Below are 19,407 nucleotides of genomic sequence, written 5' to 3' on the forward strand. Positions count from 1 at the left end.
GGAAAACCTTTTATACACTCAATATTTTTAAAGTGTGTCTAAGACACACCACTTTTGTGCTTGACCAATTTTTCAGATAACGTAAAATTCACGCCCTAATAGGGTCGTGACACGTGTCATTGACTTTAAAAAGGAAAAAAATATTATAAATTAAAATTAAAATCCATCTTCTTCATCCTTCTATTTTTTATCTTAAGCACCATTGTTGCTACCATCATGGCTGTTTGTGAGGAAGTTTTCAACAATACCAAAATTCAACCACGCTATCTAAACAACTAGCCGAAAATAATCGAGCAACAAATGAGTTCAATAACTCAATAATCAACAAGACTCAATTGAATTTTCAAGCTTTTTTCGATACCCCCACAATGGTGGATTCTACATGTTTTTACCAAACCTTCAATACTATTGTTAAAGCTTTTAAATATATCACAAATAAATAGTTTTCACAATATTTGCACAATAAACCAACAAACTTCGCTCAATTTTAGATCTAAAATTGATATGTTCTTTCAAAAATTCTATATTTGGGGAAGAAAATGAGGGGGAAGGTGGTGAGGAAGAAGACCAGAGGGAGGGGGAGGGGTTCCTGCGGGGAGGGGAGACAAAAAATAAAATTTTTTATGGGCTTTACGTGCTTTTTTTGTGTGTAAATACGCAAGTGCTATCTGGTCAAAAGTAATGTGTCTTAGACACACTTTTAAAAGGTTGAGTGTGTAAAAGGTTTCTCGTAAAAGAGAGGTGTGTAGCAGGGATTTCGCTGCAAAGTTGATGGGTAAACTATGTATTTTGCCTTGAATCAACAATAAAACTTATGAGAACTAATTGCATTCAATGACTTCCTTAACCAATCAATGAGCTCCAACAGCTAGGCACCATAGATCAGCACAACGTACAAAATGTAGTGTAATGCTGTGACTATACTTTTTTTTAAGTTGAGGTGGATGAGACACAATCTTTCTACCTTTATAAAATATGGGTAAAACTGTATACAAATTATCCTTCTCAAATCTTCTTGTGGAATCGCACTGAATCTGTTGTTGTTATTATTGTTGTTGTAACAAAGTGTACCTCCACAGTAACATTTTATACATTATGTAGTTAAGTGACTTTTTCTATTTAACTAAGGGGTCGTCTAGGTTGAAGACAAGTTATGCTATGATTAGTTATGCTGTGATTAGATATGGTGAGATAATTATCTTGGTATTATTGCTTATTGGTTGTTTGGTATGTTGGTCAATTTTACTGCCTTATTCTGAAATTACTATTCACACTCTGGCAAATATAATCTATATCAATACTATTTTTAATCTTGTGATAACTTATCCTAAAATTAATAACTAAATAAAGGATAAGATGATACTAAATTTTTATCTCAGAATTATTTTTAATTATCCACAGTAACAAACGAGTAATCTAAAGTGAGTTGCCTTATACTAATGTAACTTGCAAGGGAGGTGCCAGATATATTCAATTAAAGAAGTAGTCGAATATTAATTGTTATAAAAATTAAAAGGAATATATAAAAATAAAGGACATTTTTGAATCTTTCCAACCAACGTCTTGGATCCATCTAATTAGTTGTCTTCTTCGCCGGCAGAAAAGTAATGGCTGCCGAACTAAATATAAGAAGTTTCCAAGACACGCCTAATGAGCAGCCTCCCCTTCGAATCTCTCTCATGCCACGTCTTACAAAAAATCCAACCTTTAGCTTTATACCATACTACTCATAGTAATTCATAGCTGCCTGATTCAACTTTTTAAAAGTTCCAAATTCTCCAAAGTAAATCACAAAATGGATTACTTAAGTAAATTCTCCTACTTTGAATTTAATACTACTATTTTTTTTCTGTTAAAGTTGCCCTACTTGATTTATTTTTTTATACAACAACGAAAGTCTAACGGATCATTCTTGGTCCAACTTGTTCAACTCTCTCTCTTCTTCTGCATCTTTGTTTTCTCAGTCCAGCAGCCATTTACCAAGTCAATTTCTCCTTCCTTTTGTTTTCACACAAACCCCATTTTCCAATTTCAATTTACTTGCTTTATATATCCTCTGAAACAACATTTGCTCATTATTTCCTATCTGGGGTTCTTCTTGTTTTGGCCTGTGAAACTGATCTCTTTTCTCTATTCTTGTTATTTTACTCTTTCTTTGGGACTTTTTCTACCAAGATTCGTGTTTGTGACTCTAATTTTTGGTAATTTGTGTTAAATTTGAGATCTTTACGTTTATTGTAACTGATACTTGAGTGCTTACCTGTTTGGTATATGATCTGCCATTGCTGAAATTTAGAATTTTGAAGTTTGTGGTCAGTTTTGTTATAAAGGGGTTTAAATTTGAAGGGGGGTGAGGATTTAAAAAGAAGGTATTTATATGGCTCATTTGTCTTATTCTGATTCTCTGAGTTCACAACATGGTCAAGGTGTCCAAGTTCTCCCATTTAAGACATCAACAGGATCACTTAGGGTGTTGTTGTTGCACGGAAACTTAGATATTTGGGTAAGGGAAGCCAAGAATTTGCCAAACATGGATTTATTTCATAAGAAATTGGATAATTTGATTGGAGGATTGGCAAAACTTGGCAGTAAAAAGGAAGGCGCCACAAAGATTACTAGTGATCCATATGTTACAGTTTCAGTATCTAATGCTGTGGTTGCTAGAACATATGTGATTACCAATAGCGAAAATCCAGTTTGGATGCAACACTTTTATGTACCAGTAGCACATTACGCACCAGAAGTTCACTTTGTTGTTAAAGATAACGATGTTGTAGGATCTCAAATTATAGGTGCTGTTGGAATTCCAGTGGAGCAGCTTTGTTCTGGTGAACTGATTGAGGGAACATTTCCAATTCTTAATGCTAGTGGGAAGCCTTGTAAGGAAGGAGCTGTCTTGACTTTATCAATTCAATTCACTCCAATGGAGAGGGTACCTCTTTATTATGGTGGTGTAGGAGGAGATCACGAGTATAAGGGCGTGCCGGGAACTTATTTCCCGCTCAGAAGAGGCGGAAAAGTAACACTTTATCAAGATGCTCATGTACCCGAAGGCAGCCTTCCGAATTTGTGGCTTGAAAATGGAGTGCAGTATAAGCACGGACAGTGTTGGCAGGATATGTTCAATGCCATCAATCAGGCTCGTCGGTTGATTTACATTACAGGATGGTCAGTGTACCACCTAGTTACACTTGTTAGGGATAATGGCAAAGCTGAGGAGAGCATGTTGGGGGAAGTTCTCAAGAGGAAGTCACAAGAAGGTGTGAGAGTATTGCTGCTTATATGGGATGATCCTACTTCTTCTAAGAGCATTTTGGGATACAAAAGTGTAAGTACCTACAAAACAGTTCTCTTTTTTGCTTACCAAAATTTCTATTTCTTTTCTCTGTTTTCGTTGAGCAATTTGAGTTACGTAATCACTTTCTTTTTTGACTGTACTTGAGAAACATTGATAGAATGCTTAACTCAGCCAATTGATAATCCTGACTAATTTTTATATGTATGCCATTCAGGAATAGGCAACTAATTAGTATCATCTAACATAGATTCGACCTACATTTCGAGTTGATGGGTTGCATAAACATGTACCATTACTTTTTAGCATGAATTCTTACTCTATGTGCCATTAAGAGTGAACAACCAGATTGTATTATATCATCATTGTGTGGCGTTAAATATTGCAAGTAATATCCTATTGACTCTAAGTCAGAAACTTTATTCAGTGATTCAGGTAGTGAATTTCTTGTTCTACGATGTCTATTCTATGAAAGGAAGCCTTAACAGTATGAGTTATTTGTGACTTGTAGGAAGGAATCATGGGAACTAGTGATGAAGAAACTCGTCGCTATTTTAAGCATTCTTCAGTGCACGTGCTACTTTGTCCCCGTTCTGCTGGAAAAGGACACAGCTGGGTCAAAAAGCAGGTTCACGTCTGACATATGACTTTTGCATTACTATATATAATTACCATTTCTGAAATTCTTGTATTCCCCAACCATATTATGTTAGCAACTGCTGTGCTTGCATCTCCAATTCTCATGGCACTGAAATATAGATTGATTGGTAACTGGTGAAGTTTCCGAAGTTTATATTTGCTCAAATATATTCATGTTGTCTAATATCTTCTCATGTTCGATGTATGTGTCTATGTTCTTTCTCTGATATGGCTTGGGGGCCCATCTCCCTAGTCAAAGGACCACAAACACCTACACAAATGACTCGGTCATATGATGAGGTATCCAATCCCAATTCAAGATTTTGCACAAATTAGAAGATACCATTACCTGCTTGATAAATATTTTGGACAATGCTGAGTATACATGCACTATTTGTAGTGTTCAGGAAAACACAGAGGAAGGAGAAGGGTCAAAATAGAAGATAATAATAAAGCCACAAGTTTATGCTAGAATAAATTGAAAATAGTCTATATTTCAACCAAAAAGAAGCAGGAAGTACACTAACAGTTCAGGACCTGATTGATTTATACCGTCTTGAATGGAACCAGCAGTGCGTTGAATAACATCTGCATCTTCATCATTCTTTTCTTGGATGAACTAAATATTCTATCTTGATCATTCAGTTCATTTGGTATTATCGTGTTTATAACCTCATATTGCGATACTATATCGTTGACTTTGTTTTACTCTAACATCCAAAAAGCTTATTTCCATATTGTACCTGTGTTCTTGCCTGACTCTCGTAGTCCATGTATATAGGTTCAGGTGCACAATATGCATTACTGCTGAGGTCTAACCTTTTTCCTAAGAAAGTTGAGGTTGGATCTGTCTTTGGACCATAGCAATGGTCAACCCTTACGTGATAAACATCTAGTAAATGCACTTGGCCCCTAGGTGCCAGGTTAACTAGGACTGAAAGATTTTTCTAGAATGCGTATATTCCGTTATGTAGTTTCTTCTTCTTGTCGGAGTAGTTATTTCTGAAGTACTTGTCTTCTGAGATTGGTTTAGGTATTGAGCCGCTTTGATTTTTGTCATCAGGAAACTGGAACAATATACACACATCATCAGAAAACTGTAATAGTGGATGCGGATGCTGGTAATTACCAGAGAAAGATTATCGCTTTCGTTGGGGGCCTTGATTTGTGCAAAGGGCGTTATGATACTCCACAACACCCTATCTTTAAAACATTGAAAAATGTGCACAAAGATGACTATCATCAGCCTAACTACACGGTAATATTTGAATGTCTATGATGCATTACTTTTTACTTTACTTCCTGTTTGTGTGACTAATTAAGTGGCAACTTTTGATATTTTGTCTTTTTACATAACGTTGTAAGTCCCTCAGGAAAAGGTGTAGGCTAGCTTCTTATAACAAGCAATTGCAATTTGATCTTTGTCATCGTGATCTGTTTGTTTCATATTATCTTTTCTTGAACTTTGACAGGGCCCTACTACCGGTTGTCCTAGAGAACCTTGGCATGATTTACATAGTCGGATCGAGGGGCCTGCTGCATATGATGTCCTAACTAACTTCGAGGAGCGCTGGTTGAAGGCTTCAAAGCGCCATGGACTTCAAAAGATGAAAGCTTCACAAGATGATGCATTACTCCAACTTGACAGGATTCCCGACATTTTAAAAATAGCTGATGTCCCTTGCCTAGGAGAAGATGATGCAGATACGTGGCACGTCCAGGTACTCAACAGTTGAATCTAACATCGCTTGTTAAGTTCCCTTTTGTTTCCTTCTGACTAATGTTGTTACACATGCAGATTTTTCGGTCGATCGACTCCAACTCTGTTAAAGGTTTCCCCAAAGATCCTAAAGAAGCCACTAACAAGGCAAGATATTTGCTTCTAAATGTTTCTTCTATAAAACGCAAGCCATCGATATGCTGTAAGCTAACCATTGTGTTGACCATTTCTTGTAACAGAATCTAGTTTGTGGCAAGAATGTGCTGATAGATATGAGCATACATACTGCCTATGTAAAGGCAATCCGAGCTGCCCAACATTTCATCTACATTGAGAACCAGTACTTCCTAGGGTCCTCTTACAATTGGAGTAACTACCAAAATTTAGGTGAGGACTCTAAAATACTGCTTTAAGGGGAAACAAATTTCTTTTTCTTTTAATGAACTCTGAAATACTTTCAACATAATTCAGTCTGATGTCACAACTGACTAGAAAGTCCATGTGATAAAAGATTTGCGATACTTGCTTCATATCTTGTTTAGTTTTCTTCCTCTTTGTTATATTTGAGCTGCTGAAGTCAAGCCCACTTCTTGTATGGCGATTGTGAATTCAAAAATCTTCTTTTATTGATCACCATGACATGTTTGAAAGTAAGAATTACTATACAATGATTGTGTAAATCTGCTTTCTATCTCTAGGTGCAAATAACTTGATACCAATGGAGATTGCTCTAAAAATTGCCAACAAAATACGGGCAAATGAGAGGTTTTCAGTATATATAGTTGTTCCTATGTGGCCAGAAGGTGTTCCAACCAGTACTGCTACTCAGAGAATACTTTTTTGGCAGGTAAATTTTTGTCCATTGTCTCAGTGACTTAATCTTTCTTTACAAAATCTGAGACGATATAGTTATTTGATTCCTTTTTCTTTTAATTGGTTGTTCTTCTTTTTGTCATAAGGCAATTTAGTAGTTCTTTGTCTCTTCAAATCTTTCTTTACCCAACTTAAACAGGTGACACATACCATTTCCACATATAGATGTCACTGGTTTAATTTGTTTGATGTCATTTCCTTTTGACTAGTTCAGTTTATTGTCAAGGTTTTCAGCTGAGATGTATGGTGAAATGAGTTAGCTTGGTAATTATCGGGCACTTCAGAATCAATAAGCAGAATAATGTAGTTGTGTTTCTTAGATGGTATAGGTTAGGGATGATGTGCAGAAGGATGATTAACAACACATAAAGTATACTCCCGTCTTTCATATTTACTCGGTTCAAATTTTTCTTAATCCATCACAATTTAGTTAATCCTTTACGCTACAGCACCAATTCAAATTAATAAAAATAATCACGATGTGATGATATTTTTACCTTGTATTATGACTACAGGAAGAAATCTACGTATTCACTTATTTAGCTGTATTTTGAACAGTCACTAGCTGCTCCATAATGCAATAAATCTTTCAAAATTCCTATGTTAATCTGCGTGCATTTGGACCTAATTGCATGCTAATGTTATGATTTTGCTGCATATTTTATGCAATTTTGTTTGTATTTGCAGCACAATACCATGCAGATGATGTATGAGACAATTTACAAAGCTTTAGTTGAGGTAGGGCTGGAAAACACATATGAACCCCAAGACTACTTGAATTTCTTCTGCCTTGGCAATCGCGAGGTTCAGGAAGATGGAAACAATGCAGTTGTCAAAAGTTCTAAGCCAACTACACCTCAAGTACTCCACTTTCCTCTCACTAATGATTGATCTTATCTTGCTAGCTTGTTTTCATCATTCTTCAGCAATTATCAGCTTCTGATCTTCATTATAAATATAATTTCTCCTTATTCAGGAACTCAGTCAGAAAAGTCGACGTTTTATGATATATGTACATTCAAAAGGAATGATAGTGGACGATGAATATGTTATATTGGGATCTGCAAACATTAATCAACGTTCCCTGGAAGGCACCAGAGATACTGAAATTGCAATGGGTTCATATCAACCTCATCATACATGGGCAACCAAACACTGTCAACCACATGGACAGGTTAAATTTGAAGGAAATTGTTGTGTTGAAATATCTGCTTAGGATTGATGTTATGAACTGATATTCAGACCATTGTTATCTATTCAAGAAGTTGTATTGTGTGACTCAGTTGCTATTGTATCTCGACTTGCAGGTATACGGCTATAGGATGTCTCTGTGGGCAGAGCACACGGGAACTCTTGAGCAATGTTTCGAGCATCCAGAGAGTCTTGAATGCGTGAGACGGATAAGAGTATTTGGCGAACACAACTGGCTACAATACGCGGCTGATGAAGTAACTGAGATGAGAGGCCACCTTCTTAAGTATCCTGTTGAAGTTGATCGAACGGGAAAGGTCAAGTCACTACCTGGCTGTGAAACCTTTCCAGATATCGGAGGGAAGATAATAGGTACATTCACCGGCGTTCAAGAAAATCTCACTATCTGATCTAGGGAATTCTGCCCTAGTGTAGCTTTTGAAAATTTTCAAGAATCCTCATTCTGCAGTCTGTCTGTGAGTATTTTTTTTGTATTGTTTCTGCACCATGTTTCAGATAGGCCATAATTTCCAGCTTATAATCCCATTATGCACTGGTAGATTTTCCTATTCTTTTCTCCATCTTTTGCCTAGTGTTAGTTTTACAAACTAGAGTGAGAAAAGGTTTCATTGTATTCTGATGCTTTTGCCTAGAAATGCAATAATATTGGTTAAAAAAAAAGTCTTTATGATTCTTCTGATTAATTAATTAAATAATTAAGTAGCATCTCATCCAATTCTCTCCGAGAGCACTCAGCCTCGTTGATCCTTTCCCTTATTTTTATCTTGGACACTGAAATGTTCGCGTAAAAATAGGCTAGACAAGGGGGTTCGTTAAACACTAACCAACATCTCAACAACAAAGAAAGAATCTTGCAACTAAAGAAATTATTTGATTAAATAGTTTTATTTCGTTTAAGCTTCGAGATCTGATCTTTTCTACGGTAGTATTCTTGTTTATAGTTATTGCTTTTATATCTATTTTTTTATTCCTTACGATGCTGTTAATATTTTTTATCTTCTATTGCTGTCACTGACCTATTGTCTATTGTTTATTTTTCTTCTTCTCGAGTCGAGGGTCTTTCGGAAATAGTCTTTCTACCCCTCTGGGGTAGGGGTAAGGTCTGGGTACACTCTACCCTCCCAAGATCCCACTTGTGGGATTATACATTGGTTGTTGTTGTTGTTGTTGTTGTTCTTCGAGATTTGATCTGAAGAAAATGGTTTTGTGAAAGTTGTTTACCCTAAAAAAAAAAAAAAGAATTTATATGTGATTTTAAGGATATGCAGATTAATTGAATACAAATGATAAATAACGTTAGATTAAACAGATAAAGGATGTAATAAATTGTCAAACCAATTAAGGGGAGTGATCCCGAACTCAGTAATAGCTCAATGAAATGCCTGCCTTCGATCCCGGGCTCACAATAATGAAGAACTGATGAACAAAAGTAAGAACTTTGAATAACATAGAAAATAAGAGTATATTGCATTGATATGCGTGTTACAATGTGTCCTTATCCCTAAGTACTAAAAAAGGTAAAAATCTTCCGTTTCGCCGGTCACCGATACGAGCCGAGATTCGCACCGTGATATCCGGTTAGGCACGGACATCACGTCCCTTTGTTAGTCGTGCGCAGCTACTTGGTAATGTTCTCCGAAGTCTTCAATTTTCAGATCGGCCCTCGAGGATATGGCCCCGATATCCCCGAGGGCAGGTGCCTTGCCCGAGCCCTAATACGAGGGGTTCTTCGTTCTGACTCCGATACAATACGATCATGTTCCCGCTCCGATTGGCTCACCGGAAAGACGAGTCATGCAACGGGCTCGGTTTTACCCGTACACAAAAGTGTTCTTAAAAAAAAGCTGTTCTATGCACAAAGCATTTCATATACATGCATGATCCGGGAAGAGCCAAACCCCAAGTAGTGTGATGTAGACAGCATACCCTAACACAAGCATTAGTCGCTGCTTCTAAAGTTCGCACCTAGTGATAGCAAAATAGTTAGTAAAAGAAAACAGTAATCCGCCCATATTATCCTTTAGAAAATGGGTTGGTTGAATAATGAACTTTTTAAAAACGGGTCAAATATGGATAAGAACCATATTATCCACTTAGAAAATGGATAACCAATGGATAACTAATGGGGTTAACTTTTACATTTGTAAAGCCTCAAATTGGGGGTTTCTCAAGTTTAGGAGATTAGGAATTCTCCAAAAAATGATTATATTCAAGAAGTCATGGATAATATGTATATTCATTGCCCGTTTTTACCCGCCCATATCGGACCCGACCTATCCATTTGCCACCTCTATTCACACCAGTAACTTGGTCACATGGAGATAACTTTACCGTGAAAATGTTCAAAGTCTTTTAAGTAGTAGTCATGTATTGTTAGCTGGTCTGCCAAGGATAAATTTCTTAAGAGAAATAAAAACTCGGAGTTAGTTTTTCTTCGTAGTAGTAGTAGTAATTTTTTTTTCAGATTTTTCATCTTTTAACCGACATTTAATTCATGATGTGTTTGTTCAGCCAAAAACAAAAACCAGACAACAAGAAGTTTTAAATGCATTGCTTAGGATTGGATGAAACTAGAATAGAAAAATGATGTTAATATATTACTCAAAGGAAAAAGAATCTCTGGAGATCTGTGCAATAATATAAAATCAGTTGTTTAAAATTCATGAAATAAAATATACGAGTTCTTATTCTTTTTATAAAATTTCTAGGAGTTAAAACTTTCTAATATCTTATCATACTGCCATATCCCAAAATCATTCTCCCAATTCATATACCTGAATTCCTTTTATTTCTTGTCATTGTATAGTCGCCTGAAATCTAAACAAACCAAATAAGAAGGGACAATATAATTCGGTTAATGAAGTGTTCACTGTTTGTTTATTTATTTATTTTTGCAATACTTATGTCTTTGGTATGATTAGAAAGAAAAAGGAAAAATTCATCTTTCACAATTTGTTTTGATAATAATTCTGATACTAATATTATTATACAGTAATATGTTTACTCGTAAAATAGTACAGTTAAATTTATACATGGTTTCTAGATAAGTGAATTAATTTGATCCTGAAATAAATAAATAATCGAAGAATTGCACAATACTTAGCCTTAGGATATAGACGAAACAACAGAAGCAATGATTCCGGGAACAGGGTTTTGGGCACAACAACAAAGAAAATTAAGAAATAAGAAGATAAAATTGGATTAAGCTTTGTATAGAGTATAGCATAAGTTTGCCAGAAAACTAGTGTCCTTTACAATGACAACCGAGCTCGCTATTTATAGCTATGAAGAAGGTCCTAGGGTCGTGCCCTTCTTTAATGTCAATTATGAGGGCATTGATGAAGATATAACGGTGAACATAAATGCCAAATTCCTTGTAACGGGTAACTGCTCTTAATGCCATGAAATATTCTCTATTAAATGCTACTGGGAGAAGAACATTTATCACATCTTTATGAGTGTTATTCTTTCCGGTGACAAATGAAACAGTTGCCTTCGGTCTTTAGCCATCCCCCTATCTTGGGTTCCACGTGTCCCTTTCTTGGACGGCCATGTGTCATAGCATATTTTACCCTATACAAATAGTCCCTCTGTTTTCTGTTGACATGACTTTGTGTTACCGGAAAGCTGGTAGAAATACTCTTTTGGAGGGAATTACTATAATTCCTTCTGAAGGCTTTTGACGGTTGATTAGACGCATGTCTCTCCGCATTTAATGCCCCGAACACGCGTCGTCCCATGATTCAACACAACTTTTGCCGATTATCGAGGTAATCATGGCCATGAATTTAGCCGCCAAAACTTTTACTTATAGGTATCAACTTCCTCCCTTATACTTCATAATCTTTCAAGCTTCCTTTATCTAACTCGCATCTTGCTCTTCATATTTTCTCTAATTCTCTTCAAACAAAAAACCTTCTCCTTGTTTCATATAATGGCTTCTTCCTCAAAACGTATCGGTTTTTCAAAAAACAAGAACAAGGCTGAGGACTCTACTCCTCCAACAGTGGGCTCTATCATCCCTAGAAGTTTTATTACCACAAAAGACTTCGAGGAGAAATTTCCTACTGCTAACTCTCGTACATGGGCCGTTAGTAGGTATCCTTCTTCCATACGTCTTCGAGCATTCTTGCTGTGAAGGAAGACTGCAGCTGCCATGATTTGGAAATTATTGCTCCTGATCTATCGAAGCGAGTCACCCTACCCAATAAGTGTTTTACATATGTTTACACATATTCCTTTACTTTGGGTGCGTTCTCTTTGAGCGGAGAGCTTGACTCCGTGATTGTGGAGTTTTGCCTCCGCTACCAAGTGTGTTTGGCACAAGTAAGCCCTTCTGTGTGGAGGACAGTTGCTTGCCTTTGGCGTTTATGCCAGGAAACTGGAGAGGAGCTGACCTTAGCTCATATGATGAATCTCTATTCTCCCAAATTCTTCCGCGGGGGAATGATAAACCTCTGCAAGCGTGACCACCATGCTTTGTTGTCTAGCATGGATGACGACAACGACTGTGGGTGGATGGAATGATTCGTTACTGTTGCCACCAACGACATCATTCCGGAAACGGCTTCATCCTTTTCAGCCGCTTGGAACCGCACTCGTAAGCTCTTTGTTTAGTATTTCCTTTTACTAAATATTTTTCTATAGCCGTATTGATCCTCCATCCTCCGTTTGTTTCAGAAACTCGATGGATCCCACATGTGATTGAAGGTTTGGACTGGTGGGTACAAAAGATCTTGAACGTTACGACGCCTGAGACTCACTTGTGAAAAGAACTGGCCCCTAAATACAGGTGGAAGGTCAAGAATCATGGTAACTCAAACTTATCTTGTTTTAATTTTTCATGTGAAGAACTCGATTGATCCCTTCTAACTTGTCTATGAAATTAGGTCTACCCGCGGGCTCTGTTGTTGTTCCCGATGAGGATGCATTGGTTGATCCTGCTAATGCGGTGAGGCTGCTTCAGGAGGCTCTTACTCGAACAGGTGGTTTCGAGCCTGCTTCGAGAGCAAATATTTCTTTACGGAGTCCCCGGCTTGAAGACAAACAACCAAAGAGAAGACGCTCCTCTGCAGCTGGGGAAAAGAATAAGAGGGCGAGGACCGATGTCCCCGAGTCATATCTGGTAGCGATGGTGAATGGCCCTCCTTTTGGGCCGGTCATAGAGATCGTGATGATCAACGATGATGAAGAAGCTAGTGATAAGGGAGCTTCTTTACATAGAAGACAACGAACCTCATCATCGCAACAGTATACTCAACCTGCTGAGAGGGCTACACCAACCGAGGACGATGCCTCGACACTTTGGGGAGAATTTGATTTGGTAGATAATGTCAACTCCCATTTTCGAGCCCCAACTGTTGTGTCTGGTACTGCGGGGCTGAGTACCGGGCCCTTGCCGTCTTTGGTTGGCGAGCATCCAACAACCAGCACTGCATTTGATGCAGTTGCTTCTCACTCTTCAACTCTATCAGCTTCATCTCCATCTTCACCACCACCAGCAACTGCTACATCACTTCCATCTTTATCCACTCTTCCACCAACAATTGCTACATCACCTCCACTAGCCGCACTTGACCATGAAGAAGGTATTTCTCTTCTACAGTCCCCAGTTCATGGGAATTTGGGGCAAAATTATGCTGCCCTTTCTGAAGATCCATCAAGGAGGAGGAACGTTACTCTTTCGGTCTCTACCGGGTGTAACTTGCTATCCCTTGCCGGTGGAGCTTGCTAATTATCTGAAGCCTTTGGCTTAAGAGAAATACTGGGAAAAGATTTAGGCACTCTCGGGAGAGTGTTTGTTGAACAACGCCATGCACAACGCCGCAATGGTACATTCCTTTCTTCCTTTATTACTTCTTCTATTTTTAGGTGTGAACATATCCTGAATTTTACCCTTCTTACTTTGTAGGCCAACTTTCTTGCTTTCGAGGGCCTTTAGAGGTTGATTCGTGAAAAGGAAGAGATTACCTCCGCACGGGATCGGCTTTTGGCAGAGCAGGAGCAACATGTCGCTCGCTTTTCAAAATTGGAAACCAAAGCCGCTGAGGCTATTGTATTGGAAGCTCGTTTGTGTCAAAGTGAGCAAGAAGTGGTAACCCTTAGCCAAGAAATTGGCCCGCTGAGGGTTAGATTTGACGAAGCCAGGGCCAAATGGGTTGAATTCCATAATGCCATTCTTGCTGCAGCCGAACGTGAGGCTGCCTCCGCTGAAAGAGTGATTAACTTAAAGGTAGCCTTGAACTCCAAAATTGAAGAGCTTGCTGTTGTGGGGGCGAAACACGCCCAGCTGGAATAGAAGTACAGGAAAACTATCGAGCATGATAGGCTTTTTAGTTCAACTGTCCGCGACCTTGACGTTAGCCTCAAATATGTTAGGTCCACCTGGGAAAACCTTTCTGCTGAGGTAACCTAACTTAAAGAAGAACTCAAGCACCGAGCGGCTTCCTTAGTTATTGAGAAAACTTATGCCATGTACAACATGAGGAGAAAAACCATGGAAGAGGCCAAATTTGGTGTCATTGATTTTGATGACGAAATTGCTAAGGCCCGCGAGCTTGAGTTAATTGCTAAAAGTGGACTCCCAGCGAGGTCTGATACACCTGTCCTTCTGGTTCCGGTTCTGAGTTTTCAGGAACTGAAGAAGAATCGGAGGATGATGATGCTGAAAGGCCAAATTGGTGAAAATGTTGAGCCTTCGGTGGCATCGGTGGGTCCATCTACTTATCCGGGGGCAGGGACACTTCTCTTCCTCCTGGTTTTGGAGATACTGCAGTTTAGCTTTTCTTTTCTTTTTCCAATTCTCGTACCTGTGCCATTTTGACATGTTTTTGTAAATAAAAACATCTTTTGCTCAAGTATTGTTTGAGTCTTCTTCTCGAATATTTATGCAAGTATTTAATCTTTGTACTTTCTTTAAGAATTTTGCGCAAACTTTTTTTGCATCTTATTATGTGAAACTTTTGGGTGTATTCTCCCCGAAAACATTTTTGGCTCTGGGCATCAGCCCTTTTTCGTGGGGGCTTTGATCAATATTTGCGCAAGTTTACTTTTTGAGTCTTTTCGTATACGGCTTCGGGTGTATCTTTCCCCGAAGGCATTTTTGATTCCGGACATAAATTATTCTGGAACCAACCCTTTAATGTGAGGATTTTTATAAGAGAGGACCCTCTTATTTTTACGGTGCTCTTGAAAAGGACATCTCTTGTTCATTACAGCACTAGCATTTGAAGTACTTACTTAACTTTGAAATGACAAAATTAATTCATCGTTCAGACAAGAAACAAGAGAAAAACAAAAGAATTTCATTTTATTCCTTATATTTTCGAAAAATACATAAGCATTTGCTATGCTAAAAAGAAATTGCCATTACTTGTGTCTAACTTGTACAACTTATTTCTACGGGACTGATCGCGCAATCCCCGGTCCCGATGATGTAATTATATTTCTGGTTTTTCGTTTCTCGATCGACGTAGCGATCATTGTTGCCATATCCTTATATCATTCCCCCCAGTGTTCGAATGCGAAGAGTGCGAATTGGAACACTGGAAGTCTTGTATCTTCGAAGATTCCACTAATGCATTGATAGATAATCCTTAACTTGGTAACAAACTTTACTTCCCCTTAGGAACTTATGCTATCGAGCGAAGGACTATCTAACAACCCTCTAGTGGTTTGTGCTTGTAAACGAACGGGTAACTTTTGCCCAATAGCAAACTTAACTTCCCCGTGGGAATCTTCTATAAAGCAAAAAATTATCTAACCATCCCCAAGTGGATCTTTGCTTTTGTGCCTTGCTATTAAAGGTTTTATTGTTGCTGTCTTCGTAGTATGCTTTCTGTTGCTGCCTCGTTAAAAGTCTTCACAGAAAAACCCAATTGGTACAAAAACTGAACGAAGGAAAAAAGAGTGCAACATATACTTTTTTATCGGATAATGTTCATCCGCAATAATATCTTTTGAGGTGTGCCACGTTCCAATTGCTAGGAAACTTTTCTCTATTTTGGTTTTCCAACTCGTATGAACCTTTTTCGGTGATAGCTGAAACCCGATAGGGGCCTTTCCACATTGGACCTAGCTTCCCCGCGTTGAGCTCCCGAGTGTTATGAGTTACTTTCCTTAGGACCAAGTCTCCTACTTTGAAATAGCGAAGGTTGGCTCTTCGATTATAATACCGCTTCATTCTCTGCCTTTGAGCTACCATTCTTACATGCGCCAAGGGCCTGCGTTCATCGAGCAGTTCCAAGTTGACTAGCATTGCTTCGTTGTTCGATTCCTTATATGTATGAAAGTATCTCAAGGTGGGTTCCCCTACTTCCACTGGGATTAAAGTTTCTGCACCGTACACGAGGGAAAAAGGAATTTCCCCTGTGCTCGACTTGGCCGTAGTTCGGTATGCCCATAAAACTCTGGGTAATTCCTCGGGCCAGCTTCCTTTAGCCGCTTCTAACCTTTTCTTGAGGTTTTGAATAATCACTTTGTTCGTCGACTCCTCTTGACCATTTGCACTCAGATGATAGGGCAAAGATGTGATCCTCTTTATTTTTAAATCTTGGAGTAACTTTGTAATTTTTGCGCCAATAAACTATGGCCCATTGTCGCATGCTATCTCTTTTGGTATTCCGAACCTGCAAATTATATTTTTCCACAAGAAATCCACCATTTTGCATTCTCCGATTTTCTGATAAGGACCTGCTTCTACCCACTTAGAAAAATAGTCAGTCAAAATTAAAAGAAATCTTACCTTTTTGAGAGTCAATGTGTCACGACCCAAACCAATGGGCCATGACGAGTGCTCGAGTCCTACCTGTCGAGTACCCTTAATCACGCGTCTAAGATATAAACATGAATTAAGGGTAGGTCATGTAAAACCTCTGTCCATAAAGTACTGAATCATGTGAATAACCTATGCGAGAAAATATGCCCAAAAGACATATGCACACACACATATATATATATATATATATACGGAATATGGTAGGGCGAGCTGACAAGGACATATACTATCCAACTATATATGAATGTCTATAGACCTCTAATAGAGTGTACAACTGTGTAAAGTATGGGACTGGGCCCCGTCATACCCATATATGTCTACAAACATATCGTACCAAAACCCAAAAGCAGCTCTGGATCAAATGAAGCACACCAACTCTCGCTGAGCAAGGATCCTAAGAAGGGGGACCGTCCGCCTGTCTACCTGCACCTAGGAGCATGAAACGCAAGCCCCAAGCAATAGGGGCATCAATACGAATAATGTACCGAGTATGTAAGGCATGAAAAGTAGTATGTAAAAGACATAAAAGAAACATGGAGTAAAGGACTCAACTTGTGAGTCTGAATAGCTTTGTGAATCATGAAATATTTATAATGTCATGCAAATGCGTATAAATGTCATATCATGCATAGGTATATGAATACATAACATCATCAAGCCTTTGAGGGCATCCCATAATATCATCTCAGCCTCTTTGGGCGAAATCATCAACGTATACCAACTGATTAGGTGGTGATGCATATATAACGCCATAACCTTTTCCCATATCATATATACATATAATATACACGTATATAATGATATCTGGTCATGTGTAAATGTACTTGTATAAATAAATGCAATGCATAAGAAGTAAGTCAATAAGATCTGTCGGAATGTCATAAGATCATTATTCCTTCAGATAAACTTTATCAACTACGTATTTTTCTGAGACCCATGAACATAATATATAATAATAAGACACATGGGGAATCAACAATATAGGCACCCCTAGTGCTTCTACGAATAAAGGCATTTATGAAAGTTGTGCGTTTGCTCGTTTCATTTGTATTGTATGGATCATGCCAAAAGTAAAGAAGGGATAACCTTAACATACCTTTGTTGCTTGGATAGCGATATCTCACGAGTTCATGTATGCTCTACGAATGATAATCTACATTGTATAAATTATTTGGATTACAATCGAATCAATAAACCAAGAATTGGATTCACTACGGCATTCTATCCAACACTTAGGGTGCATAAGCTTCATATCATCCTACAATGGCAATTCAACACTACTAGCTCTTATCCTCTACTCACAACATAACCACCATCACAAACAACTATACTTCATAATTTTCAGCCATAGGATACCTTAAGAAACCACTCAAAACCGTTCAACAACTACAACACTTTATCAACAACCAAACTATGATCCAAATGACCTCAAATACATGGAGAAGATCATGATATTACCTTGAATATCAAGGATAAAAACACATATACATATTTATAACTATATTTCCAGCCCTTCAACACAACCAAATCCTCCTCAAATACACTACAAGAACCTTTATTTCTACATCAATAAGAATTTAAAGTGGATTTCTCTAAGTTGAAGATAAACTTGTCTAGAAGGATTGTTGAATTCTTACCTTAATTGTTTGAAGAAAAAGGATAAGATGAACTACATATAAGCCTTCCCAATACCTTTACAACAAAACTTCCAAACCAAGAGGAAAATTACAATACAATTGCCTTAGAGAGAACTGTCCGTAAGGTGAAATTATAAAGGGCTTCTAGTTGTTTGAGATGGGGTTTATATGAATTGTATAATGTGTAGCAACTCCTAAATGACCTCCTTCAATTTAAAGATTGGATATGTATCAATTTGTAATGACTAAGGGCCTTGGACGTTGGAAGAGGCAACATTTGTCTTTACTTGGCAATAAATATTTTACAAAGAATATATATATATACACAGAAGCACCTCAACATTTCTCTACTAATTATAGGACCTATATTATGCTAATCATATGTATTATGCATATTTACATGCTAGCATATGTTATTTTATCATCATAACCAATCCTTATTTTACTACGGGGTATAACATCGACGTAATACTGCGGGGTGTAACATCATCCCCCCTTTGGAACATTCGTCCTCGAATGTTGATGATGCGCTTATCAGTTTCATAACCTACAGCCCTTACGAATACTTTAATACTTTCCTAGTTATTTAGGTAACTATTCGGTGAACAACTCCAAAGGCCAGGGTATCCCTCCCCCCCCCCCCCTTAGGCCTCTCGAATGTTAAGCTCCTAAATATTAATAGAAATTTCGGTAGAGTTTTCTCTGTAATTGGACTACTTACTACCAACTTTCCACGCAGCAAACCAACTAATACAAAGCCACACAAGGCCACAATCATCAATAACAACAATGGCCTCACACGAACAATGACATTAACTAACATAAGAATCCAGTAACATATACGCACCAAAAGGATGTGATGTCTTAGTCTTATCCTCTTCTGGAAGCGAAAAAAAGTGGGGATATCTAGATTTCATGTCTTCTTCAGCTTCCCAAATCATCTCCTCCACATTCTTGTTCCTCCAAAGTACTTTAACCGAAGCTACGTCTTTAGTCCTCAATCTCCAAACCTGTCTATCTAGTATAGCAATGGGAGCTTCCTCATATGATAACTGCTTTGTGACCTAAACATCGTCAATGACACGACTCTAGAAGAATCTCCAATACACTTACAGAGCATAGACACATGAAAGACTGGATGTACAGACTCCAAGTCAGAAGTCAAGTCTAACTCATATGCTACCTGGCCTACCTTGCGTATGATCTTATATGGTCCAATCTACCGAGGGCTAAGATGTCCTTTCTTACCGAACCT

General features: G+C 38.0%; 1 protein-coding gene across 1 annotated transcript; it reads left to right on the top strand.

Annotated features, from left to right (window-relative positions):
• The first annotated feature begins 1,553 nt into the window (after positions 1 to 1,553).
• Positions 1,554 to 8,291, top strand: LOC107780667 (phospholipase D beta 1-like). The gene is made up of 10 exons (XM_016601230.2): positions 1,554 to 3,328; positions 3,807 to 3,923; positions 4,998 to 5,192; positions 5,407 to 5,655; positions 5,733 to 5,801; positions 5,894 to 6,041; positions 6,353 to 6,501; positions 7,215 to 7,388; positions 7,504 to 7,701; positions 7,835 to 8,291. The coding sequence occupies exons 1-10, from the start codon at positions 2,378 to 2,380 to the stop codon at positions 8,126 to 8,128; spliced, it is 2,544 nt and encodes an 847-aa protein (XP_016456716.1). The 5' UTR covers positions 1,554 to 2,377; the 3' UTR covers positions 8,129 to 8,291.
• Positions 8,292 to 19,407: the final 11,116 nt, after the last annotated feature.

Source organism: Nicotiana tabacum, chromosome 23 (genome assembly GCF_000715075.1).
Source record: "Nicotiana tabacum cultivar K326 chromosome 23, ASM71507v2, whole genome shotgun sequence".
NCBI lineage: Eukaryota > Viridiplantae > Streptophyta > Magnoliopsida > Solanales > Solanaceae > Nicotiana > Nicotiana tabacum.

Excerpts from the sequence above, each read along its gene's own strand:
- LOC107780667 (XM_016601230.2), top strand. The coding sequence starts at position 2,378 with ATGGCTCATTTGTCTTATTCTGATTCTCTGAGTTCACAACATGGTCAA. Across the intron at positions 3,329-3,806 it reads GCATTTTGGGATACAAAAGT|GAAGGAATCATGGGAACTAG; the intron begins GTAAGTACCTAC and ends TGTGACTTGTAG. Across the intron at positions 6,042-6,352 it reads GAGTAACTACCAAAATTTAG|GTGCAAATAACTTGATACCA; the intron begins GTGAGGACTCTA and ends TTCTATCTCTAG.